Source organism: Aquarana catesbeiana, linkage group LG01 (assembly GCF_042186555.1).
Source record: "Aquarana catesbeiana isolate 2022-GZ linkage group LG01, ASM4218655v1, whole genome shotgun sequence".
NCBI lineage: Eukaryota > Metazoa > Chordata > Amphibia > Anura > Ranidae > Aquarana > Aquarana catesbeiana.
The window spans coordinates 882,260,476-882,286,155 of NC_133324.1; the positions used below are offsets into that span (position 1 = coordinate 882,260,476).

Below are 25,680 nucleotides of genomic sequence, written 5' to 3' on the forward strand. Positions count from 1 at the left end.
TAAAACCTTCTCCTACAAGCTTTACCAGGAACTGATAGAAGCCACAAGATCAGCACAGGGCCAATCAGCACTGTCCAGACAGAGGGTCAGGAGCCCTGCAGCCTCATAGGACAGCTCAGTGCCGTATGAAAACTCCTCCTACAAGCTTCACCGGGTACTGATAGAAATCACAAGACTGCTATACACTGCTGATGAGAAAAGGTATTTAGCAGTTTATATTTAGTAAAAAAATTGCATTTCCATGTTCTGTGTACTGTAGGAGACCAGATATAGTGAATGCAGGGTCCTGGGTTTAGTAACACTTTAAACTCAGGGCATTATTGCTCTGCAATTAGCATGCAATGTGGGAATCAGACGATGGCGTCTTCTTCAACTAGATCTTAGCTAGATGATGAACACCCTTTAAAAGTGCAGCTTTTATGTCTACACGTGTTCTCATCTCTACATTGGTACACAATTCCTGAACCTGAATTATTGATTGCTTTATTGAGTTCCACTAAAACTTATTTTTAGAGCAAGTTCAGTCTGACATGATGGGAATGGGGTTATTACCGGCAAAGACAAACGACCTGTAATTACATTTCTGGAACAGTATTGCTCCGAGGACTTTCTATGGACCAAAAAATAAGACATACATTCACGTATATGATTAATGACACCACATTTGTTGTTTATCAGGCACACAAGTTTGTTATGGCACTCATATTAAACGGTATCTTTGAACAAATAAACATGCGTTACCACTACAAACAAACCGAAACAAACGCACGAACGCAGAGTTGTCCTGTACCATTTATCTAAGAAAAATAAACCAGGCAATTTGTGAAATACACTACAGGAAAGAATAATTGCTAACGATAATTGGCCTCAGTGCTTCAGGATAGTGCAGGCCACAGCTGGCAGGACCAACGGAGATGGTAGAAAAAACACATCATTGGGAGCCATAGATATCACTGTGCCTTCATAATGAACAAAACTGGAAGTAAAGCTGGCCACATATTTGAGGAGGCAGTCACCTGAGCTAACGGTGCAAATTGTCCAACAGACAAATTAACACTGCTGATTGATGTATGTGTGCAAAGCAGGTCCTGATTGCGAGTGCTGCCCCTCTTCCTAATAAAAGGAGGCTAATATCAAGTAAGGTTTAGGTATTAGCTTAGGTGCTAGTTTAGTGTAAATTACATTTAAGACAAAGTTTGCTTATCCTTTTTCCCCCTTTGCCCTGGTCTAAACGAATCCCCTCTTCTGCTTCACAGATGCATTATTACCTAGATCCGGGGGCCGTATCCCCTGGTGATTGTTTATATCCTGGCCACACCTGTACAACTCTATAGACATCTATAAAGCTGTTGTAGGCCTTGAGACACAGCCCCAATGGAAGTGTATTGGACTGTAGAGTGCTGGCGTGGCCACTTCTCACTCAATACATTGCCAGGTGCATGAAGGACCTATCCCTAGACACTGTCCCATGGGCAAGGGGGCTACTGAATTATTCAAATAGTTATTTTGTGAATTAGTAAGCCCAGCCAGAAAACACATGCTGTTAGCTGCAATTTATTTTATGGGCCCACAGGTTTACTTTAAGCGCTCATGAGCCCTAAATTACAAGGTGTTGCAGCCCAATCAGAACTGCTATGCTTTAAAACAATGCTGAAAATGTTTTTTTATTGCTTCTTCAATGCTGAGGCTGGCCACAGACAACTTGATTTTCTCTCATTCAGCCCACTGCCTCGGTGACAGAAAGCCAATGGATTCCCCCTTCCATGCTAAAATGAATTGCCACTAACGGCTATTGTATTAATGAAGCTGCTGCACCCAAGGCTACCTGAATATAACTTCGAACTGTGACTGCATCCTATATCAGCCGATCGCTTTCAACCCAGCATTTTTAAATTGACTTTTGTTAGGCCAGGTGGTGTTGGTAGGGCCATGTGTTAGATTTTTATTCAAATGCTCGTACAGAAATTTGTTACAATATCATTCCTTGCCATCATTGAATTACCTAATTTAGCTTGAAAGCCCTTAAAAGTTCATCCAGACCTGCTATTTGAATGGCATCCCAGACACATTAAACAGGTTTCATTACAAAGATTTTTTTCAAACAAAAAACTAATTCGCAAATTTTGTTTTACAATTTTCTATCCTCCTTTGAATTGCCTTCTCACAACAGTTGAAAATGAACATCGACTTCACCCAACTAACCATTAGAAAATTGAACCAAAATTTTCTATCCTCCTCCTTCAAATTGTCTTCTCACTACAGTCAAAAACAAACATCAACTTTACCCAACTAACCATTAGAAAATTGAACCAACATTCCAAAAAAGGAAAACATTTTTGAGCAAAATTTTACTGGCCAGCTTAAGACACCTTTATGATGTGATTATTACGACAGATAATTGTATACATATACCGAGTAGGGACATGGATAAGAAAAGAAAAACCATGAAAACATCTATAAAATTGGAGGCTGTGCTTACAAATGTTCGCCGGCTACAATGCATATATTTACAAAGCAGTTCTCTTCAGTCCATGCATGTCAAGTATAGAGCAGACCCTGTTCAGAGGCTGGAAAATGTGTGCATTGCTAGGTAACACCTGGACATGTGCAGCTCAAGAAAAAGGCAGATTTTCCCCGATGTCAGCAGTTGTTATCACCAAAGATGTTCTTTTCTGACTCCATTCATTTGACTAGAAGCTCCACGCGTTGCCTTTTCTAAAAGGTGTCAACACAGTGAAAGGCTTTGTGAGTGACTGATCAATATAAGGAAACACTCTTTGGTGACAGAGTGAACAAATGTTTTTGTGCTTTGTGTGAAAGGCAGCTAATGAGCACCCTTTCATTAACATACCGGATTCCTGTCAATTGCCGTTATTGTGTCTTTAGTGAGACGTGTGCCTTGACAGAGGTGGAACATGGCACAGCAACAAATGTTCGTAAGCACTCAATAGACAAGAACTCCGCTCTTTGGACTTCTCTTGAGCTGCTCCCCCATCTCTAGAAGGCCTTTTTGCAAACCATTTGAAGAAAAAAAACTCAGTAGGAATGAGTAAAGATTGTGTAGACCAGCATAGATGTTTTTGATAAATGGTAATGAGGAGGCCACACAGCTGAGAGCTCCCTGCATCTGGGAGAAGCAAGAATATGAAAGAAAAGCTTAAAGAGTAACTCCACTTTTGCAGGGATTTTAACAAATTCCGGGTAAGATTGCTGATCGATGATCTACAAGCATTTCTGGCCCCTCCTCCTTCCCCCCACTGCCTTCTGGGACACACACAGGTCCTAGAAGATGGCAGGACCATTCATAAAGCGCAGCGCGACACGCACAGTAGGAAAACGGCTGTGAAGTCTGAAGGCTTCACTGCTGGTTTCCCTTACTTACAAGGCTGGCACCTGCAGCCAAAGCCGACATCACGGCCAAAGCTCAAAGTGCCGACATCACGGTATCCCTGGACAGGTAAGTGTTCTTATATTAAAAGTCTGCAGCTACAATATTTCTAGCTGCTGACTTTTAACGTTTTTTTTCCAGACTGGAGCTTCTCTTTAAAGCGGAGTTCCACCGTCAAATCAATGTTTTTTTTCTAAATTGCTAAGTTCATATAATGTAAATGTCCCACTAACATGTTTTTTCAAAATTACCCCCTGATGTCCCGTTTCGTATATAAAAATAACTTATATTATGTGTTACTGGCAGTTGTCATCTTGCCTGTGGGCATGTGAAGCCCACAAGCAGACAGTTCCGGGATATGGTGCATGCTGAGCTACCAGCATGCACCGCCCGTTCCCACGCATTATTTACACGTCGCAGCGCCGTAAGCTTCCGACGTTGCCATCACAATGGGCGGCATCGTCGGAAGTGCCCACGCCATTGTGATGGTAAGGAAGAACAAAACAACAAACAAAAGCACAGGCTAGCCACACTGACTCCTGGGAAGATTGATTCATAGCATAGGAGACAGTGCGCCGCCCCAGGAGACAATGCGCCGCCGGATATGATGGCGATACCCGCGGGTGGCTCATACAGGAAACGCAGCATAAATAAAGCATAAAAAGGTAACCCTTAGGGGAAAAAAAAAAATGTATTGCCATTTGATAATGTTTATTATGCCAGCTTGCTAATAAGCTGAATATAGGAAATTGTGTGGAACTCCGCTTTAAACATAAGGGAAGTTAATAATTCAGAAGAATAAAAGTGAGCCAGATAAGAAGTGGTGGGATATGGAATGCGAGGGGGGGGGGGGGGGAATAGCCTGTCATACATGGATCGAAATTCGGCTGGTTCAGCAGGGACCGGCCGAGATTCTAACCATGTATGGGCATGCTTATTGTACCCAAATCAATCCTTTGATCAACTTGGGTAATACCAAGCCTGTTGGTTGTCATTTACATTCGCTTACTGCCAGTGGTTATAGTCGCTAGCAGTAATCATTATGTTCTGCTAGTCAGGAAGGCTCCCAGCTGGCAGAACACAATAGTGCTGTGGGAGGGATTCCCCCATCAACAATGACTGTTTAGATGGGGGAATCTTTTCTGCAATCCGATTGGACCAGAAGAAGCTTGTCCTAAAATCTGGACTGTCAGGGCAACTAAGAAAAAGAAGTATTGGGTACAGGATTCTGCTTTGTTGTTACAAGTACACTAATACAGATATAAACTATAATCTCCTTACTAATAGGGCTATTAGGGTTTATAGGGTTCAAACAAGATTTCCATCAAGAGAAATTAGCCTTGCTTCCTGTCACTAAGGGGGAGTATTCACAACAGGGACATAGCAATACCACCCTGACCATTTCCCATTCCATGGAAAAAATGCTTTATTGTTGTCTGTATTTCCATTAAAGAGACTTCCTGTTACTTCTTACCCTGATGACAAGGTAGGATAAACCGACAAAGGGCCTAAGCCTTTTTCCAATTTATCAAAAAAAAAAAAAAGAAGAAGATTTCAGTGAGAGTGGAGAGTGGTGATCTGATGACTGCCAGGGTAATGTTCAAAAAGCAACAAAAAAAGTAGAGAAAGCAGAGACCCACAGAAAGTATGAAGCAGAAGCACAGAGACCCTTGCACTGCATGTCCTCAGGAACAGCTTCCTCTCCAGCAAGGAGAACACTGAGCAGTACATCTTCAATTTGCAATGCAAATCTCATTAGACTAGAGAGAGAGACACAGGGTGGATTTACTAAAGACAAATCGACTGTGCACTTTGCTTTGCCTGCAATGGGACCTACTGCATCTAAAAACAACTCTCATCTAAAATGAGCCCTTAATAAATCTTTTTTTGTTTTTATGGACTGAAAATTTCTAAACACTTCCACATCCATGCACAGTAAATGTCAATGTATTTAACAGAGAAATCAGTCTTCTAGACACAGAATAGATCAGTATGTAGGATTTAGGGACTCACAAGAACAGCTGTAGACACTTCATAGTCAGCCTACAGAACGTGGTGAGAACAATATAGAACACTACTTAACACAAATAACACTGGCAATGACAGGACCAAGCATGCAGGTGCTTGTAATCAAGGTCAATTATGTGCAATCTGATGTAATAACAAGTGACTAACTGCATGTTGTTGTAAGTGAAGCCAAGAACATATTTATATGGAATGTTTGGCACGTAGGCTTAATAGACAATAAGTGAAATTAAATGACACTGCAAATCATTAAGGAAAACCGTTGAAGCTGCCCATAGCAACTAGGCACTTCCATTCATTAGAATTAAAGCCTCATCATTGGTATTCATGGGAGGAATGGTGCCCCATCGTTGCTATCCTTGGAAGGAATAGTGGCCCATCATTGGTATCATTAGGAGGTATAGTGCTCCATGATTGCTGTCAGTGGGAAGAATAATGCCCTATAGTTGGTCCTATTGGTGAAGGAATAGTGCTTGATCATTGGGGTCAGTGGGAGAATTAGTTACCCATCATTGGTATCAGTGGAAGGAATGGTGCCCCATCATTGGTGTCAGTGAGAGGAATGGTGTCCCATCCTTGGTATCAAAGGGAGGAATGGTGCCCCATCATTGGTATCAGTAGGAGGAATGGTGACCCATCATTGGTATCAGTGGGAGGAATGGTGACCCATCATTGGTATCAGTGGGAGGAATGGTGACCCATCATTGGAATCAGTGGGAGGAATGGTGACCCATCATTGGTATCAGTGGGGGGGAATGGTGCCCCATCACTGGTATCAGTGGCGGGGATGGTGCCCCATCACTGGTATCAGTGGCGGGAATGGTACCCCATCACTGGTATCAGTGGCGGGAATGGGGCCCCATCACTGGTATCAGTGGCGGGAATGGGGCCCCATCACTGGTATCAGTGGCGGGAATGTGGCCCCATCACTGGTATCAGTGGCGGGAATGATGCCCCATCATTGGTATCAGTGGGAGGAATGGTGCCCCATCATTGGTATCAGTGGGAGGAATGGTGCCCCATCATTGGTATCAGTGGGGAGGAATGGTGCCCCATCATTGGTATCAGTGGTGAGGAATGGTGCCCCATCATTGGTATCAGTGGGGTAAATGGTGCCCCATCATTGGTATCAATGGGGGAAATGGTGCCCCATCATTGGTATCAATGGGGGAAATGGTGCCCCATCATTGGTATCAGTGGGAGGAATGGTACCCCATCATTGGTATCAGTGGGAGGAATGGTGCCCCATTATTGGTGTCAGGAAAAGGAATAATGCCCCATAAACTGGTGTCAGTGGAAGGAATTGTGCCCCCTTGTTGGTGTCACTGGGAGTAATAGTGTCCCAAGGTCCAGATATACACTAGGCAGGCAAAAGGCCGCATCCATCCCTCAGGCCACAGTTTAAAGACTACTGCAGAATAGAAGCAAAGATTCACAGCAAAACTACCTTTTAGTAGAAATATTGTAATATATTATAGAGTCCAGAAATAAGAGACCAAGGTGTGCATTTGACATCGGGTAGAGCCAAACCAAACGTTAACAATAAATCAAACAACAGTTTCATCCAAAAGACTTTGTTCCATTTTCTGGAGCAGTTGGAAAGGAGGCTACTTCTTGGTGGATCTCCTTCCACACCTGGTGCAACTGGGACTGACTCAGAGGCCTGTAAAACCTGAGCTACTGTTGTCATTGGCCTCTATGACAGTATATTACTGTGACTAAGCAATGTGAAGATCAATGGATAAGGCCATTCAATTCTTAACTAGGTTTCCATGGAACTCTAAGGTTCCTCCAGAGGTTGCTAGTGGTCCTTGAGCTGTAGTTGATTGACCTCTGATTTGATGGTGACAGCATAGTTCCAGGACTAAAAGGACCAATGCCACTTGGCAAAGCCAGCTGCATGACACCAATTATCTTTTCAGTTGCCTAAAATTTATTTTAGGTAAAAGGTAGACTAAGGCTGGGTTAGGCAATGTGAGGATGACGGGCACTGGTTACACGTTTTCACAAGGTGAAGATTTAGTAGAAAGACTGAATCTTGACTTACCCAACCCAAACACATACCTTTTGGTTGGCCTTTATTTTCTATGACTAGCAACTGTTACTTGTTGCACCTTCCATAGCTATGGGCACAGCCCTCCTCAGTTCACACCTAAATAAATCTTTCTGTAAATGTCTGACATGGAAACTCTAGTCAAATTGAGTAAGTAAGTTTTATTATAATGATGTCTTTGTAAACCACTTACACCACATGTCCTCCACCCCAACACAAAGATGTATGAAATCTCCAAGCAGCTGTTATGGAGCACAGATGCTTATGCAGAATTTGGGATATGCACCACTACAAATTTTCGACGATGCCTTCTCCTGAACACAATCTACCTTTTCTTTATACAGAACAAACATAGAGGCTTGCATGTAGAAATCCCTAGGGACAGTACAGATCCTTTTACCCTCCAGCATTAGGCTTTGTGTTTCTCTAACATGCTGCACACGTGGTTAAAGGGGGTCCATGCAGGATGCCTTACATTTAGGGTTACCACCTGTCTGATATTTTACCAGCCTGATCAGTAAATGGCACTGATTGCCAATATTATTAGGATTTCTTTTTTCTTTTTGCCATAAAATCAAATGTTACTCACATTGCAGATAACTCAGAACATATCTAGGCAACTCAGTTTCTACACATGGATCGAAATTTCCTGTTAACCGCCTGCTTAGCGGGGATCACCGGAGCTATCCCCACTGAGCAAGCAGAATCTGCTACATGGAGGCGCCCTTGTGAAAGGGGTCTTAGTATTTAGCACTTCTGCCCTTGCAGCAGAACTTTTACCTGATTTAATTTGTAACCTGACAGGATCGCTTTATGCTATGGAACTGTGTGGCAATATATTTTGTTACCTGATAAAAAAAAAAAAAAGAAGATGTTAAAATATAACAATGCACTGAATTCAAATGAACATTGATAAGTACAGTGATACCTTGGTTCACGGACTTAAAGGGGTTGTAAAGGTAAAAATTTTTTCACCTTAATGCATTCTATGCATTAAGGTGAAAAAACTTTTAAAAGTACCGCCGCCCCCAGGCCCCCCCGTTTTACTTACCTGACGCCTCGAATCTTCGCTGCTCGTCCTCGTCATCTTCATTGCAGCTCAGCCTGGTCGCTGAGTGGCTGCAGTGGATGGATTGAAAGCAGCGCAGCCATTGGCTCGCGCTGCTGTCAATCACATCCGATGACGCGGCGCGCCGGGGGGCGGGGCCGAGTGATACAGCGAGCGGCTATAGCCGCCGGCTGTATCACGGGAGCGCGCCCGCAAGCACTCACCACCGTGCGAGAGAGCTCGCATGAAGGTGGTAAATGCTTGCGGGGAGGAGCTGAAACAGCCGCCGAGGGACCCCAGAAGACCAGGTTCGGGGCCACTCTGTGCAGAACGAGCTGCACAGTGAAGGTAAGTATAACATGTTTGTTATTTAAAAAAAAAATAAATAAATAACTTTACAACCCCTTTAATTCGTGAAACGACTCTGATTACGAACCAAATTGGTTGCAAATCGAATTGGTTGTGAAGCGGGGCAAATCTGCCCATAGTGTTCTATGTAAATCAGGTTAATCCGTTCTGAACCTTTTTTTTGTTTATATATAAAATTATGAAATGTATGTACAAAAAAGGGATTTTTAAACATATATTACATACAGTCTTTTACATTAAGCTGACCTCTTTCATCTAAAAAAAAAAAAAAAAAAAAAAAAACTATAGCTCCTCTTTAATCCTTGTTTGAAACAATCCCAAACCCCAATTGAAATGACTAATCTAGGGGCCAGAAAACAGCACTGTGCTTCCAACAAAAGATCATCTGAGGGCATTATAAAGTTGTAGAATTCATATGAACTGTTTTTCCATGATTCCCAATCAAGTGAGCCCACCCTCATGGTAGTCAGGGGGCAGAAACCACTATCTGAGTGGACTGTTTCTCCTAATGCCGTGTACACACGGGAGGGGTTTTCGACTGGACTGGTCCGACAGACTTTCCAGCGGACTTTCAACTGACTTTTTAACGAACGGACTTGCATACACACGATCACACCAAAGTCCGACGGATTCGTACGTGATGACGTACACCGGACTAAAATAAGGAAGTTGATAGCCAGTAGCCAATAGCTGTCCTAGCGTCGTTTTTTTGTCCGTTGGACTAGCATACAGACGAGTGGATTTCTGGATCCAGCGGAGTTACGACTTAAAGATTTTTTTAGCATGTTCCAAATCTAAAGTCCGTCAGATTTGCGACTGGAAAAGTCCGCTGAAGGTCCGGTGAAGCCCACACACGATCGGATTGTCCGCCCGATTTGGTCCGTCGGGCAAGTCCGGTCAAAAAGTCTGGCAGTGTGTACGCTGCATAAGACTCTCATCTTGCACTGCTCTTCTCAATATGAATGTTTCAGGGCAGTGAATATGCCCGCGGTTCATGTTCGTGATCCAAAGCAGAGTTCATGTACCGAAGCAAATTTTTGTGAACTCTTTTGTTCGTGAACCGAGTTGTCCATGAACAGAAGCATTCATGAACCGAGGTATCACTGTAAATGTTTTGAAATCAGAAGTCTTTCAGGCCTCTCTATCAAGTCCGGCCTAGAAGCCTAAAAACCGACATAAAGAACGCCTTGGTTGTAGAGTCCTGGTTATACTAAAACTGGCTATATACTAGTAGAGTCTCGGTACATTCAATAACTTGATAAATGTTGTTTGAAAGTGCTTCAAAATATTATTTGCTTTTCACATTCTATTTTAGAATGAATGGTATTTCCCAAACAAAAAACACATTTCGTTTGTTCCAAGAAAAAATTTCCATCCTGCTCCTTTAAATTTTCTCATCATTGTGGTCAAAAATTACCATCGATTTGACCCCACTAAAGATTAGAAAAAAAAAATGTTCTTAAAACAGAAAATTTCAAATAAAAATGTTTTACTGCAGTATGGCCAGGATAAGGATCAGCTTAGCAGAGAGCAGTCACAAGTGTACAGACTCCACAATATTCCTCCACAAGTGTACAGACGCCACAATATTCCTCATTGTACAAACAAACTGCACCAGGAAGGATCCTGTGTTGTTTCAGCAGTGCACATTTCTGGATTAAGATGCTTATCATGCCTTGCAGACAGCCGTAATAACACTCCCCATTGTTCCTCATTCCCAGTCTTGCCTTTAGGCAGGTGATTTCTCCTCTGGGTTGAAGGTTAAACTCTTTTCACTGCCATTCCTTCCCAAACCACCCTCCAATCACTGAATTACAGAAACTGGAGCCTTCAACGTCTAGGAGTGTATTGGCAGGACCAGGGAGACACAGAATGTTTTCAAGTATAGCCCTCAGCCATGATGAAAAAGGGTGCAGATGCTGTGCCAGCCAGACCAAAAGGACTAGGGCCTAGTGACATTGCCTTAGCCTGAAACCAGTTTTCTATAGATTTGTTCAGCTTGTGAAATACATGATCAGAATCATGGTGGCTAAAGTGGATGACATTCTGCCCTGCTGAACTGTGGTCTTGGGTTCAAGCTAGGTCACCATCTGTATACTGGTCAACGTCTGCATGCATTTTATAAGAGCCATCAAAGCCTTTCAAAATCAAGATATTATATTAAAGGGAACTTGTAAGGGCAGAAATATAGGAGTTGTCATTCCCAACTACGTTGTAGAGCAGTTGTCATCAACCCTGTCCTCAGGGCCCACTAACAGGCCAGGTTTTATGTATTACCTTGAGGAGATGCAGACTAGAATACTGCAATCACTGAGCAGCAAATGATATCACCTGTGATGTATTTCAGTTATCTTGTAAACCTGGCCTGTTAGTGGGCCCTGAGGACAGGGTTGATGACCACTGTTGTAGAGGACCTCCACCAAATACGCATATTGTGAGTCCCAATTTTACCACATGCCAGCCTTTCTCAACTCTTTTACCCCAGAGGAGCCCTTGTAATAAATGTTAGCTCCCTGGGATTCCCTTCAAAAAATTAGTTGATCGGGGGTCATAATGCCCCCCCTTAGGGCTCATTTACACTTGCTTCAAAACATGACATCGGACAGGCTTTGTTAAAGCTCTCTGAACACTAGTCAAAGCCCCTGTCACTAAATAAAACGGTTAGCTTACAGTCCTGTTTACACCTTGTTTTTGCTTCGCTTCAAAAATTACACCCCATGTCGCTTTAGTGGTGCTTCAAAGCGTCTTCAATGCCTGCATAGAAGTCTATGACAAAGCTCACTTGAAGCACCTTTACAGGTTGAGAGGTCTTTTTTTTTTAGAGATTTTAATTCAGCTTTAGGGCTCCTGTACACAGGGCATTTAAAAAAACGACAGCGCTGCTGCCAGGAAAAAGCAGATGTAAAAATGCGCTTTTAGCCACATTTTTGACTAGCGCTTATGTACATTCTTTGTCGTTAGCGTCTTTTGATGTTTTTACAGTAAAACACTCCCTATAAATGTAAAAACGCCTAAAAACACCAAAAGCAGCTAAATGCAACTAAAAGCTCGTTACAGTGTTTAGAAGCATTTTGGGTGTTTTGCGTTTTAACAGCCAAACAGCCTCTGCTTCTGGACGCAATGGCAGGAGTTTTTTTTTTTCTTTTTACTGCCCCTAAACGCTTATGCCTCCAAACTCCTCTGAAAGTTTATGTGTACATGGACACATAGGCTAATATGGAGGAGAGTTCAGAGGCAGTAAAAAAGCAGCTGCAAAAACATCCTGTGTGCATGAGCCCTTAGCTTCACTTTGTTTTGAAGGTATTGCAGGTATGAGATGTCAACACACACACACAGAGCGTCTGCTAAGGTTCATTAAAGCTTCAAAAAAAGAACAACTGAAGCATCATCGAAGCACCACCAAAGCATCATCGAAGCTCCACCAAAGCACCATCGAAGCACCATCAAAGGACCATCAAAGCACCATCAAAGCATCAAAGCATCATCGAAACACCACTAAAGCATCATCAAAGCATCGCAGAAGCATCAAAAACACATCAAAAAAGCATGTTGAAGTGGTAGGCGCTTTAATGTGTGTGAAAGTTGAAGCAAGTGTAAATGAGCCCTTACAGTGGTGGTCAGAGGCAGGCACCATCAGATGGGAGGTCATTCAGGCACAGCTCAGGAAACTCCTAGCAACCTCTGGAGGACCTTTAGGCACTTTAGACACTACCTGCATGGAGTGTACATGTTCTCCCTGTGCCTTTATGGGCTTCCTCCGGGTACTCTGGTTTCCTCCCACACTCTAAGGCATGCTGGTAGGTTAATTGGCTCCTATCTAAATTAGCCCTAGTACGCGTATGTGAGTTTTGGACTGTAGGCCCCTTGAGAGCAGGCACTGATGTGAATGTACAATATATTACCAAAAGTATTGGGATGCCTGCCTTTACACGCACATGAACCATGAACTTTAATGGCGTCTTCGTCCATAGGGTTCAATATTGAGTTGGCCCACTCTTTGCAGCTATAACAGCTTCAACTCTTCCGGGAAGGCTGTCCACAAGGGTTAGGGGGTGTGTCTATGGCAGTGATGGTGAACCTTGGCACCCCAGATGTTTTGAAACTACATTTTCCATGATGCTCATGCATTCTGCAGTGTAGCTGAGCATCATGGGAAATGTAGTTCCAAAACATCTGGGGTGCCAAGGTTCACCATCACTGGTCTATGGGAATGTTTGACCATTCTTCCAGAATCGCATTTGTGAGGTCAGGCACTGATGTGGTCGAGAAGGCCTGGCTTGCAGTCTCCGCTCTTATTCATCCCAAAGGTGTTCTATCGGGTTGAGGTCCGGACTGTGCAGACCAATCAAGTTCCTCCACCCCCAAACTCACTCATCCATGTCTTTATCGACATTGCACCCACTGTTGTCAATCACAGCCAGTGAGCCAATCAGCAGATGGATGGGGCGGGGCCACACAGCGGCTCCGTGTGTTAATGGACACACACAGCTGCTGATTGGAAACACGTCTGCTTGGATGCCCCAATTGCAAGCTGGGGACACCTGGCAGGAGGGAGGAACCAGGAGCGCAGGTGTGGGACCTGAGAAGAGGAGGATCAAAACCATTACACAGAGCAGGCAAGTATAACGTTTGCTATTTAAAAAAAAAAAAAAAGAAGGACTATACAATCACTTTAAGGGGGAGTGATTAGGAGGGAGTAAAAACGTGACTCAACTGCGTGTTCGTGGTATGGGTACACCACCATCCTCAAGTGTAAATGAAGCCTAAAACTGTTGCAATGCTTTTATGCATTTGGAGCTGGACATTTTAAACTGACCATCCTGCCAGAAAAGTGTTGAAAATTCTCCCAACTATGTCCTGACCAGATTCCAGCATCAATATGATAACATAGAAAGCACCAAGGGGGTGCAAAAAAACATTGGTGTCATTCCCAATCATCTTCAGTAATGATGAAACATATTCGCCAATTAAGGATCTTTTACTTCATCCCAGAGAAAAGTGAATAATGCATTACCTGTGACTGCAGCAAAATGGTACATCTCCGGAGGGCTCAGATGTGTAGTGATCAATTAATTGGACAATATGAGTAGAAATGAATGAGAAATCAACCCATATATGGCCAAATGAATGCTCTGTGGAGTAGGCTGGCACTGTATGAATAACAGGTACTAAATAAATAATAGAATCAAAGAATAAAAGACATAATAATGCCATAAAACAACAATGTGCATATAAACAAACACTCAATGAAATATTCAGCACACACTATTACACCCCAGGCAGCAGTAGGCCTCTGGTATTAAGGGGGATGTTGTGATTTTGTTCAGTCAATCCTCCGGTTGGCAGACATGGACTTTTATTGTCCTCAAGACAATCACAACCCAAGCAGACCCCAAGGGATGACATATGTTAGTGTGGGAATAATGGCCTATCCTATATTACCATATGGATCAGCCCATGAATTAGTTAGTTATTCAACTCTAATGGCCACAGAAACCTAGTAAACTATATATATATATATATATATATATATATATATATATATATATATATATATATATATATATATACACACATATACATATACACATTATATATATATATATATATATATATATATATATATATATATATATATATATAATTTTTGCTGCATTTACATTATTTTTAATGTCACCTGCAAATTTGGATTTCTCTCCTGTCCCTGTACCTTTTGGCCCCCTCCAGACCCATGTGCTGCATTAACACATACCAGCTGGCACAGTGCATTGACATTCATTTGCAATGCCACCTCGACTCTCAACAGAAACCAACACACCTGCACTCCCGGCCTGTGACAGGTACACTTCACTACAAAAGAGGGTCACGTCCGGTTCTAAATAAATGATCTGCATCAATGCATAATGCCGCATGAAATACAGCCTTTTAACGAGCATCCATTTAACACACTTCAATGGATCAGATCATAAGGGACCTTTAACCACTCAAGGACTGGGCCTCTTTCTGAGATTTGTTGTTTACAAGTTAAAAACAGTTCTTTTTTTTGCTAGACAATCACTTGAACCCCCAAATATTATATTTATTTTTTTCTAACACCCTAGAGAATAAAATGGCGGTCTTGCAATACTTTCTGTCACATCGTATTTGCGCAGCGGTCTTACAAGCGCACTTTTTTGGGAAAAAATACACTTTTTTGAATTAAAAAAATAAGACAACAGTAAAGTTAGCCCAATTTTTTTTATATTGTGAAAGATATTGTTACGCCGAGTAAATTGATACCCAACATGTCACACTCGTAGAATGGCGACAAACTTTTACCCTTAAAAATCTCCATAGGCGACGTTTAAAAAAATTCTACAGGTTGCATATTTTGAGTTACAGAGGAGGTCTAGGGCTAGAATTATTGCTCTCGCTCTACCGATCACGGCGATATCTCACATGTGTGGTTTGAACATCGTTTTCATATGCGGGCGCTACTCACGTATCACGTCTGCACGCAAAGTTGGCAGGACGTGGCGCATTTTAAAAAATGTTTTTTTTTTTCTTATTTATTTTACCTTTTATTTTTACACTGTTCTTTTTTTTTTTAAAAAAAAGTGTCACTTTTATTCCTATTACAAGGAATGTACAGGACCTCTTAAATATGAGATCTGGGGTCAAAAAGACCTCAGATCTCATATTTACACTAAAATGCAATAAAAAAAAAAAAAAAAAAATGTTGTCATGTAAAAAATGAAAAAAAAAAAAAATGACCTTTTAAGAGCTATGGGCAGAAGTGAAGTTTTGACATTGCTTCCGCCCTGCAATGATATGGAGAGGGGTGGGGGCCATCTTCCCCTCACTCGTCTCCATGTCTGGCCAGGAGAAGGATCCGACCACCTCCGCCGCTGCCGACAGGTCCGGTAAGCGGTGGAGGGCACCTGAGCGCGGCGGGAGGGGGGCACCTCTCCCACCGCCGATAAAAGTGATCTTGCGGTGAATCCGCCACAGAGACCACTTTTATCTTAAAGCAGACCGCCCGCTGAAGAAGAGGATACCAGGGTTAGGGCAGCTAGCTGCTGCCATAACAACGATATTCCTCTTCAAAATACCGACGTATAACGCCGGTGGGCGGTCCTGAAGTGGTTAAAAAGACTAAAAATTATGGCATTTACCTGTAAACATCCAAAAGCCCAGAGACTGTCACTGGGTGCTGCCATCTTGGATGTGATGTCAGCAGCCCCAGCAGTACCTCAATTGAAACTTTATAGCCCTGGTGCCCAACCTGTGGCACAAGGGCTGCATGCGGCCCTTTGGTATATGATGTGTGGCCCTTGGTCCTGAGCAGTCTGTAGTGGGAACATTGATTAGGGTAATAGCATTGATCTCTACAAGCCTCGTGTAACATGTTCCCAGTTTCCTATTGTCTTCTGCAGCATATTCCCAGCCAAAAAAGTAGGATGTCTTCACTCTCTGACCCTCATTTCCTCTATTAGGTCTGCAGTTTCAGACAGTCCTTTCCAGCATCATAAATATTGAACATTATGTGTGGCCCTTTGGTGATCTCAGGGGCCACATTTGAGCCCCCCTTTAGCTCATACGTTGACAACCACTGCTCTATAGTATTCCCCTTTGCCGCTTCCACGGCTGCTACATAAAAGGTAGGGAAGGAAGAGGAGCTGGGCCAGCACAGACAGTATATAGACACTTCCAGACGAGGAGAGGGCTATGATAAACAAGGTGTGGGTAGTCTGCTCTAGAGAATTGACTCTTTTTTAAAAAGTATAAGTAGTTCGGAGCCACATTTCAAGTCAATAAAAAGTCAATTACGAAAAGGAAAAGCGGTCTGAGTAGAGTATCTACACGATTGATTTTCTGTACTTTTTAAGCTGGCCGTAGAGTGGAGACCGGCCATACTTTGATCCGTCTTTGGCCGTTCCCATTTGAGGGACATCAGCTGCGGTGATGATCAGTGTATTCTGACAGCAGAGAGTCCCCACTGTCACAATACAATGGCAACAATCCTTGTACGGCCAGCTGTACCTGCAATTTTTATAAGTTGGTGACAAGGTCTCTTTAAGGGGTCTGTTAGTATATACAATGCTACACTATATTACCAAAAGTATTGGGACGCCTGCCTTTACACGCACGTGAACTTTAAAGCGGAGTTCCAACGTATAAAAACTTTTTTTTTTTTTTTTCTAAACTCCTAAATTCCTAAAAGCAACTTATATAATTTCTTTGTGGAAGTTCTCATCTTGCCTGTTGGCATGTAAAGCCCACACTTCTAAAGCAGACACTTCCGGGATACGGTGAAGCTGAGCTACCAGCATGCACCGCCCGTTTCCGCGCATTGAGTCCACGCCGCAGCGGCGTAAGCTTCCGACGTTGCCATCACAACAGGCGGCGGCGTCGGAAGTGCCCGCCCCGTTGTGATGGTTTCGGGATCTCGCGATGATTAGCGGCGGCTAGCCACACTGACTCCTGGGAAGATTGATTCATAGCTCCCAGGAGTCGGTGTGCCGCCCCAGCAGACACTGCACCGCCTGATCTGACGCCAATACCCGCAGGTGGCTAGAACAGGAAGCGCCACTTCAGCAATCAATAACAAGGTAACCCTTATGCCACGTACACACGACAGAAGTTTCCAGCAGAAAAGGTCCAACGGAATCATTCCATTGGACATTCCGATCGTGTGTGGGCTTCATCGGACTTCTCCTTTCGAAAATTCTGACGGACCCAGAAATGGAACATGTTCTAAATATTTCCGACAGAATCAGTTCCTATCGGGAAATCCGCTCGTCTGAATGCTATTCCGACGGACCAAAAAACGACGCAAGGGCAGCTATTGGCTACTGGCTATTGAACTTCCTTTTTCTAGTCCCGTCGTACGTAATCGCGTTCTAAACGATCAGACTTTGCTGTGATCGTGTGTAGGCAAGTCCGTTTCAGCGGAACTCTGTCAAAAAAACCGTCAGAGTTTATTCTGCCGGAAAGTCCGGTCGTGTGTACGCGGCATAAGGGAAAAAAAAAACTTCTTTCCTTTTGTCAATGTCTATAATGCCTGCTTGTGAATCAGCTTGATTTGTGAAAGAGCGTGGAACTCCGCTTGACATGGCCGCTTGAATTCCAATGGCATCCCAGTCTTAGTCTGTAGGGTACAATATTAAGTTGGCCCACCCTTTGCAGCTATAACAGCTTCAACTCTTCTGGGAAGGCTGTCCACAAGGTTTAGGAGTGTGTCTATGGGAATGTTTGACCATTCTTCCAGAAGCGCATTTGTGAGGTCAGGAACTGATGTTGGATGAGAAGGCCTGGCTCACAGTCTCTGCTCTAATTCATCCCAAAGGTGTTCTATCAGATTAAGGTCAGTCAAGTTCCTCCACCCCAAACTCGCTCATCCAGGTCTTTATGGACCTTGCTTTGTGCACTGGTGCAAATCGTTTGGTGGAGGGGGGATTATGGTGTGGGGTTGGTTTTAAAGCGTGGGTCCACCTATCTATCGTTTTTTTTTTTTTGGAGTTCATTCACAAACTTTTCTTCTCATGATTATCTACTCACATGTTCTGTGTAATAAGTCCGCCTGTGTCCGATTTCGTTGTAAATAATAACTTATAAAATTGACTGAAGGCGGTTTCCATCTTCATTGTGGGCATTTGAAGCCCACAAGCATGTATTTCCTGGATGCGGTGAATGCTGGGAGCAGAGATGTTGTGATGACGCTGTTGCACAATGCATGCTGGGAAGCCAGAGACTAGCTCCCAGGGGACTGTGGGAGGTCTGGGAGAGGCTAGAAACACGCCTACTCCCATGGGAGGAAAACCAGGAAGTGCTAAGAAGATTAGAAAAAAAAAGTATTTACGGCGATTTAAATTTTTTTACACAGCATGTCAGCATCTAGGCAAGGAAGAGAATGCAAAGAGATAATGTTCAAAATTTGGGTGGAACCCCGCTTTAAGGGGTTGGGCTTGGCTTCTTAGTTCCAGTGAAGGGAACTCTCAAAGTGGATGTAAACCCAAATTTTTTTATTTTTTTTTTTGATGTCATAATGTAGAGTATAAGATTTCCTATCATTTGAGCCCAGTCTTGCCACACAGAGTTAATCCAGCTCTGAGCAATCCTCTTTTATTGTTCAGTGAGAAAAATCTTGACAAACTGAGAAAAACTTTGTCAAATCCTCCCCCTTGCTGTGAGTGACAGGTGATTTACATATCTCGTGCACTAGCCTAAGACATGCATTATTTTTTAATTCCCTCCCCCACTCCTTTCTTCAGCAGCTCTGCAAGGATTGGCTGTTCCACACCTCAGCATGATTTGGCATGCTGAAGTCATGTGGTTACTTTCCTGTCTTTTCACTGGATGTTAGAGATCATAGCAGAAGTTCAGTGTAAGAAATACACAGGAGAAAATGCATATTGACAAGGGGAGTGTAGAGGTGGGCGGGGAGTCTACTGACATCACGACTCCACCCACCGAGCTCCAGACAACAGACCCCACCCACAGAATCTGCAGTTTTTCGGGTCTCATAACAGACAGAGGGGAGACATTTGACAGGTAAAGATACATGCAGGAGACATGTATATCCTTATAGATAACCCCTATGGCAGTAGTTTAGAAAGGATGACATTGGGTTTACATCCACTTTAAGGCATCAGCATACCAAGATATTTTGGACAATTTCATGCTCCGAACTATGTAGGAACAGTTTGGGGATGGCCCTTCTTGTTCCAACATGACTGCGCACTAGAGCTGCAAGATTAATCGTTAAGAAATCAAAATCGCAATCTTTTTCCCTTCTCGATCTTCAAAAAAGCATGTCACAATTCTTTTTAAAAAGTGTAGAGAGTTCTCACAGCTGGGAAAAAAAAAAATTAAAAATCCAGGCAGTCTGCCAAGTTTAATCACAACACTTGAATAAGTAGAAACAAAGCATCTTTTTGTTCTTTCATCAAAGGAAAGAACTCCAGTATGTAAATGAAGGAAGTTTAACCATTTAAAGACCAAACCTTTTCTGACATTTGCTGCTTACAAGTAAAAATCATTATTTTCTGCTAGAAAATTACTTGGAACACCCAAACATGATATTTTTTTAAGCAAAGACCCTAGAGAATAAAATGGTTTTTGAAATATTTTATGTCACACCGTATTTGCGCAGCAGTCTTTCAAACGTATTTTTTTTTTTTTTAAATAAACTTTAATGAATTAAAAAAAAAAACAGTAAAGTTAGCCCAATTTTTTTGTATAATCTGATGTTATACAGCTAGACTCAAGATCTTTATTCTAAGCAAAAAAATAGTGATTCTCGTTTTAGCCAAAATCGTGCAGCTCTACTGCGCACCAGTGCACAAAGCTAGGTCCATAAAAAACATGGATGAGCGAGTTTGGTGTGGAGGAACTTTACTGGCCTGCACAGAGTCCTGACCTCAACCCCATAGAACACCTTTGGGATGAATTAGAACATTCCCATAGACACACACTCCTAAACCTTGTGGAAAGCCTTCCCAGAAGTGTTGAAGCTGTTATAGCTGCAAAGGGTGGGCCAACTCAATATTGAACCCTACAGACTAAGACTGGGATGCCATTAAAATTCATGTGCGTGTAAAGGCAGGTGTCCCAATAATTTTGACAATATAGTGTAAGTCTCTATTATATTGTTCCATAGATTACAGCAATGGTTGTCAACTTATGAACTAAAGAAGGCCTCAAATGACATCACCAAAGGGTCACTGTTCATTATATATAATTCTTGAGAGGTCTGTCAGAAACTGCAGACCTAATAGAGGAAATGGGGGTCAGAGAGTGAGGACAGGATACATTGTTGGCTGGGAATATGCTGTAGAAGGTAACATGAAACTGGAAACATGCAACATGAGGTTAGTAGAAATCAATGCTATTACCTAATCAATGTTCCCACTACAGACTGCTGAGGTCTGAGGGCTGCACATCATATACCAAAGGGCCGCAGGTTGGGCACCAGGGGATTCAAGTACCAATGGTGGCTGAGGGCTGTGCACAGGAGGGCCCTAGCAAGCAAAGGGATACTCATGTATGCCTCATTCACATAGGCACACAGGTCAACACGCTGCCAGGAATCAGTGTATTTGCAGAAGCCAGCAGTCTGTACATGTCATTGACAGGCTGACATATGCCGCAGTTGTACGCATGTAAACGCACATCCGAGCAGTTACATGCGGCTAGTAACAGATGAGTGGTCCTGGTGGATAGGAACAGAGGAGCAGCACTGGCTGCAGACTGTCTGCTTTGAGGACCGTTCATCTGTCCCTATTTGCATGAAACCGCTCATTTTTTTGCATTTACAGCTAGGGTGTGACTGAGGCTGCTGGCCGCGGCTGAATGCCGGCACCTGCGACTCCTGGCCGCATAAATCCGCAGATTCCTGGCCATATACTGCCCTATGTGATGAGGCCTTATGGTCCAGTGAGCAGGCTGGAGGTGACACAGGCAAACTGCAGACTCTGAATGGTGTTGTCACCCTGTGCCTGGTAATCACAGTAGTGAACGAAGAGATATGAATGTGGAATATATATGTAAAGCGCTGTGTAAATTGGTGGCACTATATAAGCACCTGTAATAAATAAAATGAATACATTTGTGAATGTTCTGGAAGTGAACACTTCACATGTGTGGATTTCAATGGCATCTTTAGCTTTTGGCTGAATTTCCACATTTAATGTACCACAAAGGAACTCTGACATGTCCTTTCCTGTGACTCCACAGAAAACAAAGATGGCTGCCTGGAATAAATAACTGTTGTGAGGCACAAGGTTGAGCGGAGAATACTAATGACCAGAAATATCATTCAGCGGAAAACTCAGACAGGATAAAGCACTTTATTAAACGGCAACAATATTCTCGGCGACCAGCGTCCATGTAATGGAAGAAATGAAATGTGAGGTAAACGCAGAAGCTGCTAATGACATTAGACACCACATATTGGGTTAACCGCTTGGCTGCCAGACCTGTGCAGGACATGGCTTGGCGGCAGAGCGCCGTCACACAATTCATTCAGTTGCTGTTTTCTGGTTTGAAAACGAGGAGAAAATTCCCACAGGAAGAAATTGAATTACGTTTTAGTGAGCTAAGCCCCGGCCTCCACCAATCAGAGGGGACGGCCGCGTTCACAGGAAAAATAAGAACGTTACAGTGTGAGAGCAACTGAAGCCGCTCACAGAGCTGACTGTGCCAGGGAGCTGGGGCGGCACGCCGGGCGTGAAGGATGGGGGAGATAATTAGCTGCAGGCTCGTGTACAGAATCTTATGTTTATTTAAAGGAACAGTCCTTGTTGTTGGATAAGATATCATAGCATTACGTTTGTACACTACATACAGACACACACACACTATCAAGCATTAGGACTGATTCAGACGCAACTAAATGCCGAATCCGACTGCAGAATATTATGACCACTTACAAACTAAATATTTAGCTGCGTCCAGTTTGCGTGCGTTTAGTTTTTTTTCTGTATTTAGCACATTTTGCGGGCAAGCAGCAGGGTTCACTGTAGAAGCATTTGGGCGGCTCTGCTGCCACCCAATTGCTTCTACACACTTTGGTAATTTGCCCCCCCCCCCATGTATCCCAGGCTCCGCTTGCCCATCTGCAAACCCACAAACCCAGGACCGGCATAGCAGGCGACGAAGGGTAGAGGGGGAGGGAGGAGCGTGTGTCTGCTCTCCTCCCCATCTTGTTTCTGACCCGGAAGTGACGTGTATGATGTGACTTCTGGGTTCTTGTTGTCAATTTCCACGGGCATGGCTGGTGTTCTGCCGGAAAAACTCCAAACCACGTCACTTCCGGTGATTTTCCAGCAGTGATTGGAGATTTGGACGAGGTAGCTGTTTTCAGTGGACGATATAATGAGTGGACATAGTTAGTCCGCCCGCTAATAACCAACAACATGGCCGCCTCCATGGTGGTGACAACATTTTTCCTCCTTACCCGGTGTTCTGTCAAAACAGACATGTACCATAGTGTATATCCTGCCGGTGTTCTGTGAAAACAGCCAACTCGTCAAATTCTCCAATTATTGCTGCTGGAGAGTCACTGGAAGTGACATGATTGGAGATTTTGGCTAGTTGGGAGTTTTCGGCAGAACACCAGGAAAGAATGTAATGCAGTGCGATGTGCGATGTGCCTTGCACTCCATTCAGTGGAGCACATAAGAGACATGCAAGGTCTTTAAGACCCTGCATGTCTCATTAAAGAGAACCGGTCACCCAAAAAATCATTACATAGGGGACTTTTTGTCCCCTATGTGATGGAAAACATCACCCCCAAATACATGCACATACAAACCTGAACACACGCATTGGGGCACCTACGCATGAAAACATCAATTGCAATACACGTTACATATCGCCACGCACATGTAAAAACTGGCTCCTAAGTTCAAAGCAAATTTGTCATGTCCTGCCTTACACCATTGACAAAAATTATTATTATTATTATACAGAATTTATATAGCGCCGCCGCCAACAGTTTACGCAGCGCTTTACAACATGAGGGCAGACAGTACAGTTACAATACAAATCAATACAGGAGGGATCAGAGGGCTCTGCTCATTAGAGCTTACAATCTAGAAACCATCACATACATTTAGAAACGTCCTATGAACGCATGTGAATGAGGCCTAATAGAAGACATCAGCAAAATCCTCCAAACGATTGTTTTCTATACATAGCATCCTCCGCCTTTCTATAACATCCGTGATTGTAGATTGCAGGGCATACCCCAATCCCATGAAGCCGCCCATACAATGACAGATGGTAAAGAAAGCAATACGAGGGATGGTGACAACGTATGACACCGCCTGCTGACAACCACATCTGAGAAAGTCTTGAAGAACAAAGGTGGGAGATTTCCCTATTCTGAGCATTGTGCGCTCATATAACTAGATATCATCTATATACCTCGGGGGGGGGGGGGGGGGGGGGGGGACCGACATAATCTGCAGAATATAGGAGGGTTGTTGTCACCCTATGATCATGTGATCTGGAACACTCACAATGTAGCAATGTGGAACGTACAATGTATGAATGAAGAGCGGAAATGTACCCACAGGATCTAGTCTCTCATCTCTCTTCAATCATCAATATTTGTGTGTTTGAAATTCCTGAGCGGCCATACATGGAATGATTTTCTATAGGATTGTATTGACAATCGATTTACTGTTTGGGGATAACATAGAATCTGAAGATTGTTCAATACACTAAATGCTAAATGGTCATATGGATGTATCTAGCTTCCTACGATCGGATTTCCATCCAGACAGATCAGAATCATTTTGATGAAATCAATCGGCTTTGATCAGAATCGATTGATGACAGTAGAGAATTGATTGATGACAGTAGAGATCTTTCTGATCATATTGTGAAGAATCGTCTGATCGGATCATTAGGTGTGTGGCCACCATTAGGCTAAATCCACACTTTGCTTCTGGGGGTGTTGTTATAACAACGTACATGTGTGTTGGTGTGAGTCGTTTTTTCACATTGCACTAGGCGGTCCATTCAAAATGAATGGGATGGCAGTGCAGCTCAACGTCCCTAAAAAATGACTGCCATCCTTTCTGGCAGCACAGCTCCAATCCACGTCTGCCGGTAAGGTGTATATAGTGTGCTGGGATGGAAGTCATTGTAACACACCCAACCTGGGACAACGCATGGTACTGACATCAGAGCAATGCAAGACACAAGGCATCAATGTCAGGTCATGTGACCCGAGCCCTACAGTCCCTGACATGTCCTGTCACTGATCACTGTCATTCCATCCTCCCTGACCTCTGCCTGAATGATATCCTATATCTGAGGATCAGTCCCTTCCAGGAACTAATGTAGCTGGACCATCCTGGGACTATCCCGGGACTTCACTGGACATAATACTGGACCATCCTGGGACAATCCTGGGACTATCCTGGGACTATTCTGGGACAATCCTGGGACTATCCTGGGACTATTCTGGGACTATTCTGGGACAACTACACTGGCCATAATACTGGACCATCCTGGGACGATCTTAGGAATAATGCTGGGACTATATTGGGACAATGCTGGGACTATAGAAGAACTATACTCTAACAATGCTGGGACTATAGTAGGACTATATTGGCACAATGCTGGGACTATAGTAGGACTATGCTAGAACTATATTGGGATTATGCTGGACCACCCTGGGTCTATTTTGAGAATAATCCTAGGACTATGCTGTGATGAGGACAGTCCTGTAGGTGATGGTGTAGGAGCCATGTGGTGACCCGGATGAATGTTGTCCCCCCGGGTGATGATCGGACACACCGGGGATCTCCTCTCTCTTACCTCTGCAGTACTTCTGCATGATTGCTCCGCTTCATCCAGCCGTCCGCCCGGGGAGGAGAGAAGAGGTGGTCCCGGAGAGGAGAGGGGGTCCCTGGAAGAAGAAGAGGTCCCGGAGCCGCTAACAAAGCCCGCAGATCCGGAGAGCCGAGCGACAGCTGTGATCCCAACCCAGCAATCCTACATAGAGCCCGCATGTCCCACTCCGGCCTGGACTGACACCCTCAGTGGCCAATCACAGCCCGGCACAGCCAGGGGGCGGGCCTTCAGGAACAAAGAGGAGACAGAGGCTGACAGTCAGAGAATGCTGTGTGTATACAAACAAAGGGGCTCTGATCTATGACACCCATCACCTCTACACCCTGACACCCATCATCCCTGATCTATGACACCCATCACCTCTACACCCATCACCTCTACACCCTGACACCCATCACTCTACACCCTGACACCCATCATCCCTGATCTATAACACCCATCACCTCT

At 43.6% G+C, this 25,680-nt stretch overlaps 1 protein-coding gene across 4 annotated transcripts in view; it reads right to left on the reverse strand.

The window, feature by feature from the left end:
• The window catches only part of AFAP1 (actin filament associated protein 1), a 224,159-nt gene extending 198,747 nt beyond the window's left edge, over window positions 1-25,412 (reverse strand). For all 4 annotated transcript variants that reach the window (XM_073610727.1, XM_073610710.1, XM_073610719.1 and 1 more), the window contains exon 1: window positions 25,198-25,412. In XM_073610727.1, the coding sequence (XP_073466828.1) occupies window positions 25,198-25,216 (19 nt within the window). In that variant the 5' untranslated portion in view covers window positions 25,217-25,412. The remainder of the gene's footprint in view (window positions 1-25,197) is intronic.
• Window positions 25,413-25,680: the final 268 nt, after the last annotated feature.